General features: G+C 34.7%; 1 protein-coding gene across 1 annotated transcript; it reads left to right on the top strand.

Annotated features, from left to right (window-relative positions):
* Positions 1-9015: 9015 nt before the first annotated feature.
* LOC133703446 (protein BIIDXI) lies at positions 9016-13527 on the top strand. The gene is made up of 3 exons (XM_062127965.1): positions 9016-9216; positions 11945-12445; positions 12750-13527. Exons 1-3 carry the CDS (start codon positions 9129-9131, stop codon positions 13340-13342), a joined length of 1182 nt encoding a protein of 393 aa, XP_061983949.1. The 5' UTR covers positions 9016-9128; the 3' UTR covers positions 13343-13527.
* Positions 13528-20242: the final 6715 nt, after the last annotated feature.

Raw genomic sequence — 20242 nt, 5'->3', positions numbered from 1 at the left:
ATTACGTAGCTGAGAAATAAAATAAATTTATTTCGGTATTTTTATTCCTGACTCTAATGTCAATGAATAAATCAACAAAACAAATTTATTATTTATTGCATGCAAATATTTTTTTATTTTTTATTTTTTTATATTTATCTTTTTATTTTGGAGGCAGGCGTGCGTTACGCAGGCCTGTTTAGTTGAAGAGACAAAGACAAGCATATATAAAAAAATTATCCATAGGGCAATTTTGGAGTGAATTTTTGTACTTTCAAAACAGGAGATACAAAAGGGACATATCTCCAAAGACAAAATTTATCATTTTTATATCTAAAATATCCTTGTAAAAAACTCTTAATTTTAAATTACCCAACTAAAACATACAAGAATAAAAGTGGTTTGTTTATGGCTTTAACACTATTATTGCTAGAGGATCTCTATAGGATGATTTGAGGTGGTGGTGCCCTAACTGTCGATGGTTGGTCCTTGGTGATTTCAATTATGTGCTTTCTCAAGCTGACAAGCATAATGGGAAAACAATATCCACTTATGAAACTTCAGACTTTAGAGGTTGTTGCTCTGATCTTGGCCTCACTAATCTCAATTATTCGGGTTGTCACTTTAGCTGGACTAATGATAGTGTTTGGAGTAAGCTTGATCATGTTTTGGTGATTTCTTTTTGGTCTTCTCTGTAAAATTCAACTCATGTCCACTTTGGTACCCCAGGTGCATTCTCATATCACTCACCAGCAATTGTTCGGTTTGATCAGACTATTTAGGTCGCCGCAATTTCAAATTCTTTAATATGCGGGCTTCTCATGATAAGTTCTTGGAGATCATTTCTAGTAAGTGACACTCCTTTGTCTATGATTCTCCCATGTATATTCTCTGTAAAAGGCTCAAATTTTTTAAATGCCTTTTAAAGGAGCTCAATAAGCTCCACTTTAGCCATATTTTTTAGCGAGTTTGTAGAGTAGAAACTCATTTAGAGCTCCATCAATCAGTGCTTTAACGTGACAAAGATAACCTATCCTTGCTGGAGAATGACAATCTCTTTCGTCTGAAATTGATGAACTTGAAATTAGCGGAAAATATATTCTTTACCTAGAAGATTAAATGTAATTTTCTCAAAGATAATGTTAAAGGCACCAAAGTCTTCCATGCTCTTATGAACCGAAATCATTAGCGAAACTTCATTCCTACCATCCTGAGTAGTAATAGGAGTCTTACAACATCCCTGGAGGAAGTTGGGGCTGAATTTGTGCACTATTACCAGCAATTGTTTGGCACATCCACAGGAACTCTTCCTCTGGATAATGAGGTTATTCGAAGTGGGCCATTCTTGTTGCTAGCTCTCATGATCTTCTCCTTGGCCTAGTTACTACTAAGGATATTCGAAAGGTTCTCTTCAGCATAGGGAATGGCAAAGCTCCTAGTCTTGATGGGCACTCCTCTTTTTTCTTCAAGCGAGCTTGGGCTGTGGTTAGGGGGGATTTATGTGCTGCTATCCAAGATTTCTTCTTTTCTGGAAAGCTCTTAAAGCAGATTAATCACTCGGTTATGGCTTTTGTCCCAAAATCAACGAATGTCTCATCTGCTAATGATTTCAAACCTATCTCTTATTGACGCTAACACAATCCCATCTTCTGGAGAAAATCTTTCCAAGCATTCAGGAGAAGATCATGACATCTGATTGTATTACAGTTAATTATATACGTCTATCTAGGAACTGATTAATCCTAATTATAGTATAGTGTATATCCTGTAACAACTACTTCCTTATTACTCTCACCTTCTGTTGTAAACATTTTCCTATATAATAATATTCCAACGCCATGTGCAAAGTGTGGTTGATAATTATTGGTTTACAAAACCTTACATGGTATCAGAGCTGTAAGATTAACATCCATCAGATCCTATGGCCTTAGAAAATTCTTCTTCTACTCTGTCCTTCAACACCATGGTTCACATGGTTACTATCAAATTATCCTCCACCAATTTCCTTCTCTGGCGCAGTCAAGTGGTCCCTTTATTGCAGTGTCAAAAACTGTATGGACATATTGATGGCTCAACACCAATGCCATCTGCTGCCACTGAGCCTGCAGCTCACAATATGTGGAAACAATTAGATCAGCTCGTTATAAGCCTTCTGCTTTCTTCTCTCACAGAAGAAGCTCTCTCTATTACTATCGGCTTTACAACTTCAAGAGATGTCTGGAACTCTCTTGAAACCACATTCAGCCAAAAGTCTAAAGCCCGTGAGCTCCAAATTAAGGATGAGCTTCATCTCATGAGGCGTGGCTCTCGTAGCATCTCTGAATATTCTCGAATTTTTAAAGCTCATTGTGATCAATTATCAGCAATAGGACATCCAGTTGAAGATACTAATAAGGTGCATTGGTATCTACGTGGTTTAGGCCATGAGTTTTCAACCTTCTCCATTACTCAACTCTCCTTAACCCCTATCCCCAGTTTTACAGATATTGTTCCCAAAGCAGAAAGCTTTGATCTTTTTTCAAAGTCCATTGATCATAACACAGGGGTCCCTACCTATGTTGCAAATTTCTCCCCTGCATCCTCAACCAGATTTGGAAATTCCAGCAACTACCAACACAAATATAAAGGAGGGCCATCAAAGGGATGATACCGTCATAAGCAGCAGCCTAGACGACCTCTTAGATGCCAAATCTGTCGTGAGGAAGGTCATTACGCCACAAATTATCATCGCACATATATCAAAACTGATGAGAACAAATATATCAAACTTGATGCCAATATTGTTGAAGCCCTTGCTCATTGCACCATTCATAATGAACCTGCAGATTGGTACACAGATGAAAAGAATGGTTTTCTCTTATCTTTTTCTGCCATTCTAATCTAATTATAACCTGAGAACCCATCCATGAACGAATACGTGGCACTCTTTGCAACATTATCAACCAAGATATGTGTGAGATTAAGGAAAGTCATCCTTCAAGCTTGCTTTGTTCAAGTCTTTATAATCCATACACACTCTGATTTTTCCATACTTTTTAGGAAATACAACCATATTAGCCACTTATTAAGGGTAGAGGACCACATTTAGAAATCTTATATCCCACTATTTTTCGTATCTCTGCCTTTACTTTAACATATCTAGGCGTATTAGTCTAGTCTTCTGTTTAACTACCTTACTATCTTATACCAAGAGAATCCTATGTACCACTATATAGGAATGATGTGAGGAAAGACACGCTCGAGGGCTAACCCTTCAAGGGGGTTGAGTGATAAAAAAAACTGTTATTTACCTTTTTTATGCATGTTGTGAACATAGACACCCCAATAATTATTCAATCTCACATGACTAATGTTTTATATGCTAGAAAGAGGGTCATAGATGGAGAACTTGTTAGTATCTAGGGTAAGGAGGTCATTAAAGTGGTGAAAAAGAACACTTCAAAAGAGAGTGCCCTCATAAAGTCTCTGGACAAATACAAAGTATGAAGCAACCAAGTTAGAGTTACGAGCAGTCTATCATAGTGAACAGGCCAACAAAATCAACACGGTCAGGGGCAAATCCTAATCGAGGACAGCTGAGGACACGTATGAGATAGGAAGGCATCAGAGCAACATCTGATGTAATGACATGTATGCTATAAATGAATAATTTAAAGATACATGCTTTATTTGATCTAGGTGCCACTCACTTACTTATAGCTACTAGAGTTGTAGCTAATATGGGAAAAGAAATAAAAAGGGTGGAAAAGGGGTTTATAATTAAAACATCTTTAGGTGATGTTGTAGAAACAAATATTGTCTATGTGAGTGTAAAACTTAGCCTCAATAGGTATGAGTTAGAGGTTGATTTGATACCTTTTAGAATTTAATGACTTTGATATAATTTTAGGCATAGATTAGCTAAGTAAACACAAAGCCCATATAGATTGCTTTGCAAAGATTATAATTGTTCAAGGGTTAGACGGTAGAAGAATATCCTTTAAAGGTAAAGGAACTATTATCCTAACCAATATGATTTCAGCTATGACAACTAAAAAGTTGTTGAGGAAGGGATGTACATGATATCTTGCTTATACGTTAAATTTTGACAAAAATGAAATAGAGTTAGTTGATATTTTGATTGTAAAGGAATTTTGGATGTATTACCAGAAGAACTACCTTAGTTATCCACGAACAGGAGGTCAAAGTTTCTATCAATACCTTCCTAGAAGTTCCCCTAATAGCATAACCACTATACATAATGGTTTTGGTAGAATTGAGCGAATTAAAAATCTAGCTGTAAGAATTACTAGATAAGGGGTTTATACGACCTAGTGGATCATCTTGGGGAGCACCTATATTATTTGTGAAAAAGAAGGATGGCACCCACAGGTTTTGTATAGATTATCATCAGTTAAATAAAGTAACAATGAAGAATAAGTATTTACTACCATAAATAGATGACTTATTTGACCAATTAAAAGGCGTCAGGGTGTTTTGAAGATCAGTTTAAGATCAAGGTATTACTGTATGAAGATTAAAAAGCAAAATGTACCAAAGACCGCTTTTGGAACTCGATATAGACACTATAAATTTTTAGTGTTACCATTTAGGTTGACAAATGATCCGACACTTTTTATGGATTTGATGAACCGAGTTTTCCAGCCTTACCTAGATAAATTTGTCGTGGTATTTATAGACGACATTTTAGTATATTCTAATTCCTTTAAAGAGCATGAATGATAGTTGAGATAAGTACTGCAGACTTTGAGGAGTCATTAACTATATGCTAAATTGAAAAAATGTGATTTCTGGATGGAAAAATTAACCTTTTTTGGACATGTCATTTCTTCTAAAGGCATCTTTGTGGATCTTTAGAAAATTAAAGCAGTCCTAAAATGGGAAAGGCCAACTACAATAACTAAAATTTATAGCTTTCTAAAACTTTTTTGGTATTATAAAAGATTCAATAAAAGGTTTTCATTAAACCCCCTTTACACACTTAACTAGGAATGATATAAAATAAGAATGGTCAAAGGAGTGTGAAGGAAGCTTCCAAGAACTAAAGAAGAGACTTACTACTGCTTCTATGCTGACACTTCCATCAGGAACCAAAGGCTTTATGGTTTATAATGATGTCTCAAGGAAGGGGCTTAAGTGTGTTTGATGCAACACAAAAAGATAATTGCTTATAAATTGAGACAATTAAAGACTCATGAGGTCAATTACCTAGTACATAATTTAGAACTAGCAGTTGTGGTATTTTCCTTGAGAGCATGGAGACACTATCTCTATGGATTCCGAGTCCAAATCTTCACATATCATAAAAATTTGAAATACCTGATGTCATAAAAAAAATTAAGTATATGATAGAGAATATGGATAGAACTCATCAAAGACTATGATTATACTATAGAATACCATCCTAAAAAGGTGAATATGGTAGCCAACGTTCTTAGTTGCAAAAACAAAATGACTCTAAGTAAACCACCAGTATGAGATGAACGAACACTAACAAAGCTATAAAGATTAGGGGCCCTGATGAGCATGAGTTTAGAAGAAATATTAGTAGCACAGCTAAAAGTACAACCGATGTATTAAGAACAAATATTACAAGCACACCAAAGGGATGATGAAGTGTCAAAGATGAGAAATAGAGTAAATACCAAAATTGAAACCCCTTTTCGGATTGCAAATGATGGAGTGTTAATATTAGGACGACATATATATACCTAAATAAAATTATTAACCAAAAGATCTTGCAAGAGGCACCAGAGTCTAAATTCACAATACATCTTGGTAGTGCTAAAATGTATTAGGATAAGAAACAATATTATTGAGGGACCAACATAAAAAAAAAAAAGAAGTAGCTAATTATGTGGTGAAGTGTGGTATTTTCCAATAAGTTAAAGTGGAGCACCAAAAGCTAATAGGGTCATTGCAACCCTTGCTAATTCCTAAATGGAAGTGGAAGATGATCACAATGTATTTCGTGTCAGGCCTACCTAGAGGGGAAAAAAGGAATGATGTAATATGAGTTATTGTAGATCGCTTAACTAAATCTGCTTTATTTCTAGTAGTAAAAATTACATATTCGGTGGACAAACTAGCCATAATTTATGTGAATGAAGTTATACAACTTCAAGGGATTCCAACATACACTGTCTTAGATTGGGATCCTAGGTTCACCTCTCGTCTCTAGTCAAGCATACAACATGCTCTAAGAACGAGGTTAGATGTAAGTACTTCCTTCCACCCATAGACTATGTAAATAGCTGGAGACAAAAGGGGGAGGGATAAGAGACTTTTAGTAGAGTAAAAGAAGAAAGGTTTTAAAACTCCAATTATCATGTAAAATTGGTGGGTATAGCTTGAAATTTGAAATTATCTTGGGAAGATTAACCGGTAATGAATTGATTCCACTTCCCATTAATTTGAGAAGAAAAATAAGTTATTAATAAGTTTTTTAAGAGGGAATAAGTGTTACACAATAAATTAGTAAAAGAAGTAATTTAAGTCAAAAGATAAGAAAGAAAATAGTGTGCTAGACTTAAAGTGTTGCCATATTAAAATATGTTTGGGCCTAAATAAAATACAAGACTTGGTTATGGGTTGAAGCATGTGAATATTATATATAAAAGTTATGAAGTTTGGATTAGAAAAAAGAAAAGATAAACTATGAAAAAAATGTGATCCAAACTTGTAAAATAAATTGACTAAAACATATGAGATAATAGAGATGGACAATTTCAATTCTGCATCCTGAAGGCGAGGAGTAATGAAGAAAGAGGGTGGTTAACATAAGGTTATCCATGTAAACCAAAGCTGAAGGAAGAAACAACAACAACAACTCAATAAATCAACAACAACAATTGCTACGCAATTGAATCAAGTTCTCATGATCTTCAAAACTTGTTTATCAGCAGACTTCTAATCTTGTAGGCAACAATCAATATGCATATAACTTATAGGTAAATAGCTTGTAAGTTGATAGTTTATAAACGATAATCAATAGGCTTATAATAGTCGGCTTATAGTCTCCATTACCAAAAAAACTAGAGATAGCATATATATATAATTTATGTTTTTCTTGTCAAGGAATTCCAGTGTACTTTCGTAATCAATTAAAAAATCATCAAATGAATGTAAGTTGCTTAATCCTAAGATGTTAAGTTATCTTTTACATTTAGATTATTTGATTACTTCACAAGTTTTATTTTGCTTTCTGCATATTAAAAGATCATAAAAGTTTAAATACATCATTATAAGTTTGGAATTATAAGTCTGGAGTTGTAAGAATAGTGTTTGAAGTTCAAATCATCAACATTAAATTTAACATCTAAATTTAAAATTCAAAGTCGTCTTAATTAAAACAGACACAAAATAATTCAAAACATATAAAATTAAAATTTGATTTAAAAAATAAAAAAAATTATATCAAAATAGCAAGAAAAACATAAGAAAAATAAAGAATGTCAATAAGTGAATAACTTATCTCAAGAGCCACAAAATCACTTCTTGTGGATTAGGTTTGGGAACGAAATATTGCTCACCTTCATGTCTGTTGGTAGTCGCGTAGATGTAACAACTTGTCCAGTGTTTAATATGTTCACCCATTTAGACAACATAAATTTGACAATCTTTTTTCTATTCTTGATTCTTATTTGGAATTGCAATCCAAACGAAGATTGATCAAAATTTAGTTGTTATTTTTTGTTTAAATTAATTTTTTTAATATTTTTCGATCCTTTTAATTTACTAATATTAAAAATAATAAAAAATATTATTTTAATATATTTCTAAAAAAAACATAATAGCCACAGTGAAAGTTACCTTCCGCAGTCACATGACATATGCTGGATTATTAGCGTGGGTTGATGTATTTGTTGTGATCTGAGGAAGTCGCAGGGAGGAACATTTGCTATTGAATTAGAAATATAAGCATCGTCTTCTATCTCCCCTCGTTTTATTTATTTATTTAATGTCTTTGGGTTATCATCCTCTGCCAAATGCTAGGGCTCAACAGAGATAATAATTAATTAATAAATAAATAAATAAATAAATAAATAAATAAAGAACTTTTAAGGGAGTGGGATATTTTGAGGTAATGGCATTTAATATCTATTTGCAAATAATAGATTTTTAGGGATCCCTTTCAATGAATTTGCATTTTGCACCAACTTTTCAAAGCAGTGCCCCTGGAATAAGGGAATGCGTTTGAGTGTATGTGCCCCGATCAAATTTAATGATAAGATTGCTGTCATGAGAAAACATCCTCCCCACGTTGTTTTAATTTTATTTTATTTTTTAAAAATTATTTTTATTATCAGCTTATTAAAATAATTTAAAAACAAAAAAAATTTAATTTAAAATAAAAAATAAAAAAAATTTAATTTTTTTAAAAATACATGAGACAAAAACAAATAGTAGTAGTAGTATATAATATTTATATATGGTTAGAAATAGTAATTTCTGTTATTTTTACGGTAATGATTGTTTTTAAATCATTCAATCGATATTAATTTCTTTATAATAAAGTATAATTTATATTAAATTGTTGCATTCTAAATAATTTAATGAGTTCTCAAAGGTATCGGTCCAAGTCCAATAAATTGTAAAAAAAAAGATCACACGTACTTTACTTATGGTCGCTAAGAATATATTAATCTGCACAATTTCTTCCTAATATTTTTCCAAAAACAAAGAGCAAATAAAACAATTGCTAATCCTCGAAGAGGGGAGGGGGGGGGGGTCCAATAGGAAACGGACATCGAATTTCTTTTTATTTTACTTACCAATAAATAAAGTCACGAGGCATTACACACTGTCGAAGTACAGTCTTACGGCGGACCACGATTCTTAAAACACGGACTGTTGTTAAAATTAACAATTTTCTGAACATATTTTTTTCTTTCTTCCCTCATTCTTCAAGTATGAAAGGACCCTTTTTGTCAAATAATCGATACTCGAGCTAAAGGCAATAAAAATAAAAATAAAAATAAATTATAAAGAGAGAGAGAGAGCAAAGTGTAAAGACGATAAAGCTGGAATCTTGGATGTATATAAAGACACCCACTCTGCCTGTGTCCTTCTGCAGAACAGAGCAAACGCGCAAACGCACTCATACACACTGAAAGTGGGATTGAGAGAGAGAATACTTAGCCAAGAAGATGTTTCAAAGCTCAACAAGAAGCAAATGGTTCACTTTGTTTATGCTCTTCTTTGCTCTTTTTGCTTCTGCAATCCTTGGAGAAGATGGTAAGTGTTTTCTTTCTTGTTTACATTCCATTTCTTACTCCTCCTTTTCTCTTTCAAACCTAAATAACAAGTGCATACCTTTTTTCTTACTCCATTACAAGTAGTTTAGTAGATGCTTCTTGTTTGGTAGATATGTATATATGCTTTATGGGTTATTGCTATTTTTGAGATCTGGTTTACATTTACCCTACATACTTCTACAGTTAGACTTGCCTCCTTACCTGTAATTCAATGGGTGTCTTGTCGACTTAAAACATAATTCTAGTTGTGGGATGCTTGGATTTTCAGCATTTACGCCTTATGTTTGAAGGATTAGGAGTTTTCTTGTTCATGCTTGTGCAATGCTATACAAAGAAGTAGTTTCTAGCAGTTACCTTGTTCCATCCATGGGCTTGTTATACATTTTCATGGACGATTGCTGAAACCATTTTTTTATGCGAGACGATGGAGTAGATGAGTTACAGTTGCTAAACCAAGTTATTTACAGAAAAGGTTTATAAGGGTCTTGTGAGATTTTTTTTTTCCAGGGGAAGAAAGGAACTTCTGGCTTAATCCTCTTTCAATTCTAGTTCTTAGTTAATTCGACTGCTTATTATAATGTTGACTAATTTCATCATCTAAGGAAATATTTGTCATTGCGGTGTGTACTTTTAAATTTTTAGATTTTTTCCATGTGTTAATATTAGAAATAAATCTTAAAAAATAAAAAAATTATTTTAATATGTTTTCAAAAAACATTTTGAGAAATCTGTTTTCAATTTCAAATAAAATAAAAACTCAAAGTCAAAGCTCGCGGATAATAGCCCGTCATTTGAAACTACAATAGTCACGGAAACATTTTGAGTCTCCATGACATTTTGAAGAAATAAACATTTTTGTGGCACTCTGGAGATATGCTAGGAAGTTCATGGAGCTAATTATATAAACATAATTGGAATAGAGATTACCAGAAAGTTGACCAATAAACTTATAGATCATATCTTGCAAAGTAATGATTCTGAACTTCAGTTTGAACACGCAGAAGAATATTTAAGGAAATGAATTGCATTTTTTTTTATAAATAAAATAGAGGTTAATAGACCGTTGAAAAGTAGTTTATATATTAAGGTCTTGAATGTGTTTTGGTCACTTGGCATTTTTCCCCCATGGTATATCCAATATGGATGCACTAACCCGTTTTCTTTCCCTCCCTTTCTCCTACCAATGTTGCAATTAACTTGGGAGATGATCGCCATTTCAAATGTTGGCAGATTTGTCCTGTCAAAGATCTATACGGTGATTGTCTTCTCCCAAGTATTTAGACCTAAAAACTTTTAAGTGGGGGGTAAAATCACCCAATTTCTAGACATGGGAAGCTCCCAGATACTAATATTATTGTTGTTTATATACATGCCTCCCGTTCTCTCCTCGTCATATAGGATGGATGGGTAAAATTACCAGAGTGGAACATTCTGCCGCCAAAAAATAGTTCATGCTGGCATGAGTTAGCAAAGCGACAAGGGTTCTTTCCGTAGAGGACGCTGGGGCTATAGCTATTTTATTTTGTTTACCATCTTTTTGATTTTCCAGCGCCGGTAAAATCACTAACCTTGAAAAAAGTGGGGGAGAGTAGACATGGGGGAGCTTAGGTAGTCGAGACTAGGAGGGTCTAGGGGAGCTGGAAGGGTAGAAAAACAAAACCAAAGATGGCCCAAAACGGTGTAGTAGGGTCCATGAGCTGCACGCGGCATCTGATTCAATTGGGTGTTATAAGTGTGTTCACATCCCATCATTACTTTGTCGTCGTATCGAGATTCCAAAAACGAAAATAAATTTCTCCTTGTTTTATCCGGCCATTAGTTTTCCGCTTTTCATTTCTGAGGCTCCTCCCGATAAGAAGATAAGATTATCCCACCATGGATTTTGCTGCTTCTTCTCCACTTCATTTCTATTAAGAATAATGTTAACTACAATTTATTTGAGATAGAATGGAGTGTTTTTACGGACTTTAGCAAGTTTTTCATTCTGCTATCCTTGAAATTCTATAGCTTTTTTCATATAAAACATGCACTGTGTACCCTCAAAATCTCTTGTTATATAAAACATATTCAAATAATATCATATTGTGTCCATATTCCTAAAATCGTCGTTTCGTCACTGGTTTTACGTACATGATATCACAGGGTCTGACCGCTTCAATTCGGAGCATTATTCGCTGCTTCGACATCAGTTCCCAAAAAAAAAAAAAAAAGAGGCATGTGGATGTTTTTTGTTCTCTCAATAATTTCCGGTCAGAGATTAGGGCATATCTTGACAGGAGATGTTTCACTATTGCTCAAAGAGAAAAAAAAAAAAAAATCCTCCTGATATTATATCCTTCTAACTACTGTGCTTGCTGTTTGGTAAGCCAGTTGGTGCGGCATCTTCACTGTTGGACCCTGTGATTTGTCACGTCCATATGTATCGTGGGCCAAGAGTTGACTATATCTTGACCGTAGAAAAACGCTTTACCAGACATTGAAATGTATCTACCCCTTGTCCTACCACTGTTTATTATATTTATAGGGCAATAATTTCGTGGACCAATAATCCCGTGCTTTTACATCAGACCCCCCATGCTTTGTCGCCGTTGCTATTCGTACCTTGTAGTAGAAGTAAAAAGCACAAAATTAATTAATAATTTCGTAGAAGAATAAAGGAAGTTAATTTGATGCTGTTTCGATATGTAAATGTTATGTTATTATTTCAGGGTTGGTGACGAACGGTGATTTTGAAACGCCACCGACCACTGGCTTCCCCAAAGACGAGGCCCTGGTTGAAGGCCCCACCGAAATTCCAGGGTGGAAAACAAACGGCACCGTAGAGCTGGTATCCTCTGGACAAAAACAAGGTGCGATGATCCTCATTGTACCACGAGGTGCACACGCAGTAAGATTGGGGAATGACGCGGATATCAGCCAGGAATTGACGGTCGAGAAGGGATCTGTATACTCGGTCACGTTCAGTGCGGCTCGCACGTGCGCTCAGCTGGAATCTCTAAACGTGTCAGTGCCACCTGCATCACAGACTATAGACCTGCAGACATTGTATAATGTGCAAGGGTGGGACCCATACGCGTTGGCTTTTGAGGCACAGGAGGATAAAGTGAGGCTGGTTTTCTCGAATCCCGGCATGGAAGATGACCCTACTTGTGGGCCTATTATCGATGATATTGCGATCAAAAAGCTTTTCACTCCTGAGCGACCCAAAGGTACAATCTTGCTTTTGCCCGCTCTTTTGAATTTCCATAGACACCCACCCTTTCCAGCACCTGCCTCTATATATATAGTAGTACGTGGGGGCAGCGTTTAGCTGATGCTTTTTGACGTTTTGATTTAGATCATGAGCATCCGATGTGTGGGGTCTTGCGCCTTTTTCTTTCTTGCTTGGGTTCTCCTTCTTTTTGTCAAATTGAATTTACATGCGATTATTACAAGGCACGTTAACCTAGGCAATTATAATGTTAGATGCCTTGATTGATAATTAAGGGATTGTTGTTTGTTCTCTCTCCTCAGACAATGCAGTAATTAATGGTGATTATGAGGAAGGCCCCTGGATGTTTAATAACGTTTCACTCGGAGTCCTGCTCCCAACCAAACTGGACGAGGAAACGTCGTCGTTGCCCGGTTGGATTATCGAATCATACAGGGCTGTCCGCTACATAGACTCTTATCATTACTCCGTTCCACAAGGCAAACGTGCCATTGAATTGCTCTCAGGCAAGGAAGGCATAATCTCACAGATGGTTGAAACAACACCCAGCAAGCCTTACACGATGTCGTTTGCCTTGGGCCATGCCGGGGACAAATGCAAGCAGCCACTTGCAGTCATGGCCTTCGCCGGTGATCAGGCCCAAAATATCCATTACACACCCGACTCCAACTCCACCTTCCAGGTTGCAAACCTCAACTTCACAGCCAAGGCCGACAGGACCCGTATTGCATTTTATAGCGTGTACTACAATACCAGGAGTGATGATATGAGCTCGTTGTGTGGGCCAGTGGTGGACGATGTTCGGGTATGGTTTTCAGGGGCAAGGAGGATTGGATTTGGGGGGCTTGGTTTAGGGCTTGGGCTGTGGGTGTCTGTTTGGGCTCTGCTTTATTAAGCCGCGGGGGGAGGTTTGAATGGGGAGAAAGAGCAGCAATTGCATGTTTATTATGTGTATGGTGTAGAATCTTAAGAGGTCTGGGCAAGGGTGTTTTGGTAAGCGAAAATACCCAGAGTCCATCCATGTGTTTGTCGTTAGTGACCTTTGCTATTAGAAATGAGAAAAGCTTTTTATTAATCTAATCTGCCACCTTTTCTTCTATCATATTGCAATCTGCCTTCATTGCCCAGTGGTAGCCGTCTGTATAGAAATTTGTTTCCGTTTTGTGTGGAAGCTGATTAGCGTTTATTTCTTTAATGGAAAATGCTCTTCGTTCAAATTAGGATTTCTTGAAAGGGAATTGTTCTTTAATTCTTGATGGTGTTATGAAAAACAAATTGAGCCATTCTTCACTGTTCATTTACCTGGTAAAAAATAAAGAATAACCTTTTCATTTCTTAATATTTTTTCAAGGTTGTTGAAAGAATGTAGATTAAAATTGATTGATGAAGGTGATGAAATTAAAAAATTATTTTAAATAAAATAAATATTAATTAAAAGAATATAGATTAAGTATGACTAATAATAAAGTTGAACATATTTTCTTTTAGTTACCACAAGTTTACATTAGAAATAAATTTCACTGAGATCAGTATTATCATGATATAATTTTTTCATATACTCAAATTATAAAAGTTTAGTATTTAAACTATTAAGAAGAACATATCTTCATGATGATGTTTCCATAACTATATTTTCATTATCTTGTTTGTATTTGATGGCTTATGGAAATAAATCAATAAATTCCACCCACTTGGTATGTTTATGATTTAACTTACCTTAACTTTTCAAGTTGTAAAAATTAATGATCGGTATAAATCACAAATCCTTTAGACCAAAGGTAATGTTGTCAAGTCTCTAAAGTGTTCACTAATGTATACATTTCTTTATCATATATTGAGTAGTTTAAAGTTATACCATTTAGCTTTTCACTTAAATAGATTATGAGCCATTTATCCTTCATTATAACAGCTCTAATATATATTCATGAAGCATCATATTCAATCATAAAAGTTTTTGTAAAGTTAGGCAAAATATGTAATGAGAGCAAAACAAGCTTTTCTATTAACAAATTAAAGGCTCTATTATTCAATTTCCCATTTAAAACCTAATGTCTTCTTTATGATTTCAGTTAATTGAGCAACTATTGTACTAAAATCTTTCATAAATTTTTTATAGAAACTAGTCAATCCATGAAAACTTCTTAACTCACTTACCATCTTAGATGTAAGGCTACTCTTTTATAACTTTATACTTAACACCTTCCATCTCGATACCTTTGCACTAACAATATATTCAATAAAAACAATCTTTTCCATGCAAAAGTCATACTTTTTAGATTAGCGTACAAACTTTTCTTTCTAAGTACATAAAGTATCTATCATAAATGATCTATATGCTCATTAATGCATTACTGTAAATCAATATATCATCAAAATAAACAATTATGAACCCACCAAAGAATGCAAATGTTATAAGGTTCATCAATCTCATAAAAATACTAGGTGTATTAGTAAGTCTAAAAGACATGACTAACCACTCATACAAACCATATTTAGTTGGAAAAACAATTTTTATTTATCACTTTCTTTCATTCTAATTTGAGGATATCCACTTTAAAGATTAATTTTAGAAAACATATAAGATCCATGTAATTCATCAAGCATATCATCTAATCAAGGGATAAATGTCTATAATTTCCTATTATAATATTGATTGCTCTACAATCGACACACATTCTCAAAATGCCATCTTTCTTAGGTACTGAAAGTACAAGAATAATATATGGACTCATGCTCTCTTGAATGTACCCCTTTGACATTAACTCCTCCACTTTCCTTCAAAACTCTTTTGTTTTCGTAGGATTACTATAATAGGTTGGTCCATTAGGAATAGCTCAACCTAGTAGTAGGTCAATCTAATGTTCTATTCCTTTTATAGGTGACAATCCACTTAGAATTTCATCAAGAAATACATCAAATTGTTGTAACAAAGAAACATAAACTCTAGAAATACAAGAATCAAGTTCTTTAGAGTTAAAGTACGTCTCTTTATACAAGAGTAAAATCATAGGCATATTAGAAGAGAAATGAGAGAGAGAGAGAGAGAGAGAGAGGGGAGTGGCTCGATTGGGTCGTGGCCTAAATGAGCCAAAATAACTTGGTTGGATTGTGGCCTAACCAAGCTTAAGGTGTGGCTTGGTTAGGCGTCTTAACTGAGCTTCTACATACCTTTTTTATTATCATTTCCCCCGTAAAATATTGTAAACGTATATGTTTGGAAGACTTTAACCAACTTGAGAGGAAGAGGAAATACTTACAATGTATGTTTACACAAAAATGTCAATGTAATGGAGAAAGATCCATGATCTTCTTAGAGACAGTAGTCGCATGGACCTAGAGAAAGTTGGTCACGGGGACTTAAAGACAATTGCTCATATGAACCTGAAGACAATTGATCACATGGACCTTATGATAGTGGTCATATAGACATAGAGATAATGCTAACTAGGATTTGAAGACAAGTGCTTATGGAGACTAGGAGAAAATTAGTCGTGGGACCTAGTAATATAATAGGGATTGATAGAGACTTCTTCATGGAAATTTCATGGAGACCCTTCATGTTTGGAGACGTGAATATGCACTATTTTTTAATTTAAAAGATGTTGGAGATATAGTTTCTAAGATTTATCTTATCTAACATGGTATATCACTAAGGTTGTTTTCCTGTTTGTTCATATTATATCTTCTTATTCATAAATTGTTGAAAGTACTATTTGGAGATCAATCTTTCTATCTCTTTTGTGAATGCATGATATTATTCGGTGTCGTGTCCATGATCATGGTAAAAGAGATAATTTTTTGAGGTTTTTGAGTTAAAACCACTTTTCATTGGAGGTAGGTATTGCATGAAGTCTTTTCCCTTTATAAAAACTAGCACATAAGCATGTGTCATTATGAAAGGTGTGGTCATGTGCTCGATGAATGTTGGAGATCATAGATGTGCCTCTTGGTGCTTTTATAAATGCTTTTGTTGGAGATTGATGGCATGGTAAAGACTCTTCTTATATGTGGAAGCATGGCTAACCTTGTCTAGTCATGCTAGCTTCTTCTACCCCAATATAATTCTTCATCACGTGTTTGATGCTAAAAAGATTTTTATCAGCTAATGTATACAATCTTTCCTATAAGGAATAGTTACAGACTCTAATTATTAGGGCTTCAATGGTGATGGGTTCAAGCAAATCCTCCATTCTAAGTATTTCTTTGTTTAATCTCTAGAGATATACCTTTGTGTTTTTATCATCTCGTTATGTGATGACAAAGAGCTTTGTAGTGCTTATTTTAGAAAGAAAGTTTGTGCTAAAATGAAAGACAAGCTTCATATAAAGTTAATGAAGACCTAGGTTTACGGTTATGATACCACACCCTAGTAAATCCATGAAAAGTTGTAGAGAAAATCTTACACATGTCATCATTCTTTATTGTAACTAGCTCTAAAATGCTTCTAATATTTTGTATGTGCCCCTTGAGATCTACAAGGTCATCATAATTTTCTAAATTGGCTTTAAAAATGACACAATCCTTAGTGACGTGAGTGTATAACAATGTGACAAAGTGGAGACTTTTCCACGTAATGAGAATGGCGTGTAGGAGTTGGGGTTGGTGCAGTCTCGTGCACATCATACCTAGGTTTTTTATGATGGGGAGCATGCGAATGAAAAAATTGAGACTTGTTTATGGCTTGGATTTGCTGGGGAGTGTTGGCTCATTTGCAGAATTAGAGTATGAAGTCTTTTTGACATGTTGTTTTGTGTAGTTTCTTGAAACTAAAGTTGTCTTTGTACACCTAGAGTTGTGGGTTGACTTTATTATTGGCTATACTGAAAAGAGTGAAGTTGTTCCTGTATGGCCAGAACAACGTTGTTGAGTACTTGCGCTTGTTGGGATAATTTTTGGATACCTAGGGGAATTGAAGTCTTGTAGAAAGATCATTTAAGAGTCTTATTAGCCATGAAATATTTTTTTTAGAGGTTAAAAAGGAATGAACAAGCTTTTTGTTCGAGTACCCACAAATAGCGCCACTAATGAAATAGTGGAAAAACTTCACAGAAAAATGAACTTTCCTTGACTGATGAGTTTTAGGCCTATGTTGATCCTACAAAACAAGTCTCTCATGGAACAAGGTACTTCGATACTTAAAACAATATTGATTTTTTTGATCAAGTAACAAGCATGCAAAAATTAAAATGGATGGAATATGTGTTTTTTGTGTGTAGAGAAGAGATGCATGTTCTTTATGTGGTGTTGTTTCAGATGAATCCTCCTTTTATTTCTCAAAACTTGAGAATATATAATTTTGAAAAATATCTATAAAATATCTAAAAAACATATGAAAAAATATAGGTGAAAAAATACTTTTCATGAATAGTACCATGTATATTACTATTGATGAATAGTAATCCGAGGTGAGCTAGCTCAATTAGACTAAAACTCGAGCTCGGTTGGGCCTCAACGTAACCAAGTTTTATGGAGCTCAATCGGACCTAACCAAGAAAAGAAAGAAAAAGGAAGGAGAGATAGAAAATAAGTAAGAGAGTGTAGAGAGAGTTAAAGAAAGGTAACTCAACCCAACCAAGCCGAAGTAGCTTGGTTGGACTGTGGCCCAACCGAGCTTGAGGTGAGGCTCGGTTGAGTTGCCTATCTGAGCTTCAACATATTTTATTATTATTATTATTATTATAACTTTTCTTTGGAGTGTTTATCCAAGGTCCACTTAGAAATACATGGCCCTAATATCATCCGTTTGTAATCTGGATGCCTCATTTAGCATCCTAAATGAAAAAAAAAAAAATCAATTGTAGTCTTAATAGGAACTTTTTATATTATAGATTTAAGACTCTAGCTTGTTTAATTGGGAATTATAAATAACTTCTTGCTAGCATTTGAAAATTAGCAGTAAATTTAGAATTACATTTTAATTAATCAAATCAAACTTGGAAAAGATGTTATCAATCCTCCTCGTTTTTTATTTTCTTTTATTTTCTCCGATCTGCTTGCATGCTCGAAACTTTGGTGATTTGGTTAGAAGCAGAACATACAAATGCAATCACAAACCGCATAAATATGGTTAACAAACTAGTATTTCTTGCAATAGAAAACCACATGATCGGATTAAATTAAAATCCTTGTAAATATATATTACTAGTTATATATTGTGAAGACAATTACTGAATTAACTTCAATTCTAAAAGTGTAACTTAACTGGTTAGACTCTAGGTTTGCTCTCTAGAGGTCACCAGTTTGAGTCTTACAAATCTCAGGGCCACTAGAGGCTTACATGATCGTTAACTTCAGAGCCTGTAGGATTAGTTAAGGTACACGCAAGTTGGTCCGGACACCCATATTAATCTTTAAAAAAAAAATTACTGAATTACCTTCCATGGTATCACAATACTATTTAAATGACATTAAACTTTCTGAAAAGCAAGACCCTACCACATTCTCTCCCATATTTATGTCCTTAAATATAAAACAAGAAGAGATTAACCCTTCATTATAAATTTGAAACGAAAACACAACATGCATTAACACGCGGGACCTAAGGGATGATGCAGGCATGCAGAATTATACCCCAAAGAACAGGCAAGTTCAACAGAAAGATATGTTAATTAAGATCTTCAATGCCTAATAAGAAGACATGTTGGACAAAGAAAAGTTAATTAAGATCTTCACTCGTAGAAGGAGTCTGATCTTCCCCGGGATGATGAGGCGGCCATGGCTTTGGTGGTCTATGAGGAAATGGAAAAGGACTATGAGGAATAGGTGGATCAGGGAGTTTCCATGGAGGAAATGGAACAACATATCCACACATCCCATAAACGCAACGGACCTTATAGGGGCATCTTTTTCGGCATCTGCCACAATTAAACGGGCTACGATTTGTAGACACAGAATCCGTGGCAACATTGCCAAGTAAAAGGGCATATAATTCCGTAGAAACCGCAGTTATTAACATCTAGAGAGACATAAACTCAATGGTTTCTACAACACCGCATTCGATCTGGAGGTAGATGTAATCCCTCTCTACATCTCCACGGCATGCTCCAGCACCCTGGGGGCCGTGGTCGAGGATCATGGTTCATTGCTTTCTTCAGCCATGGTGATATTGATGAGGCAGTTGTGAGATTGTTCTGAAATCCTTCAAGTATTGAATTTCCTTTTGTTAACTTAGATATTATGGATATGAGCAAGATAGCAATTACAGCATTACCTAGCTGCATTATGTAGCCGCACAAGTAGTGCCTAAAAGGAACGCTGAGATATATATAGGATCAAAAAGTAGTATATCTAATAGTTCAATTCAGCTTTGATCTTTGCCGTCAAGAGAAGCATGATGGGGTGATGTAACCATATTATTTGATAGTTTCACCCACATTTAACTAGTGTTTTGCCTACGTTTCATGTATAAAATGCCTTGATATTTTTTATTTTATGTTTTGAAGGCACTTTTGAATGAAAGATGCAAAAAGAAGTAAATTAAAGGTAATTGGCAGATTTGACTGTCAGTCAATGTTTTGTGTAGAGCGTGAGCTCTAGAAATCAAAATGAAGTGATTCCAGTGGCATTAAAAAGCTAACATCCATACCTTTCTGGATATATAAGACAAGAAAATAAAATAAGGAAAAGTATGGAAATTGCAGCCTTCAAAGTCAAATCTTGCAATCTGTCAGTGTTGATCTTCAGTCATTCCGACTTAAATATCTGGAGCTATAGAAGTCTAGTTGATGCAAACTCAATTGTTTTGGATTTCTAACTCAAATACCTATTAAATCTCCAAATTTCAGCAAAAAACGAT

The sequence above is a fragment of the Populus nigra genome, chromosome 9 (genome assembly GCF_951802175.1).
Source record: "Populus nigra chromosome 9, ddPopNigr1.1, whole genome shotgun sequence".
In the NCBI taxonomy this organism is placed as follows: domain Eukaryota; kingdom Viridiplantae; phylum Streptophyta; class Magnoliopsida; order Malpighiales; family Salicaceae; genus Populus; species Populus nigra.
This window is presented reverse-complemented; position numbering and strand designations above follow the sequence as displayed.

What these genes read in the sequence shown, in the direction of transcription:
- LOC133703446 (XM_062127965.1), top strand. Translation starts at nt 9,129, where the DNA reads ATGTTTCAAAGCTCAACAAGAAGCAAATGGTTCACTTTGTTTATGCTC. An exon ending in TGCAATCCTTGGAGAAGATG is followed by an intron (nt 9,217 to 11,944) that starts GTAAGTGTTTTC and finishes TTATTATTTCAG; the next exon opens with GGTTGGTGACGAACGGTGAT. An exon ending in CACTCCTGAGCGACCCAAAG is followed by an intron (nt 12,446 to 12,749) that starts GTACAATCTTGC and finishes CTCTCTCCTCAG; the next exon opens with ACAATGCAGTAATTAATGGT.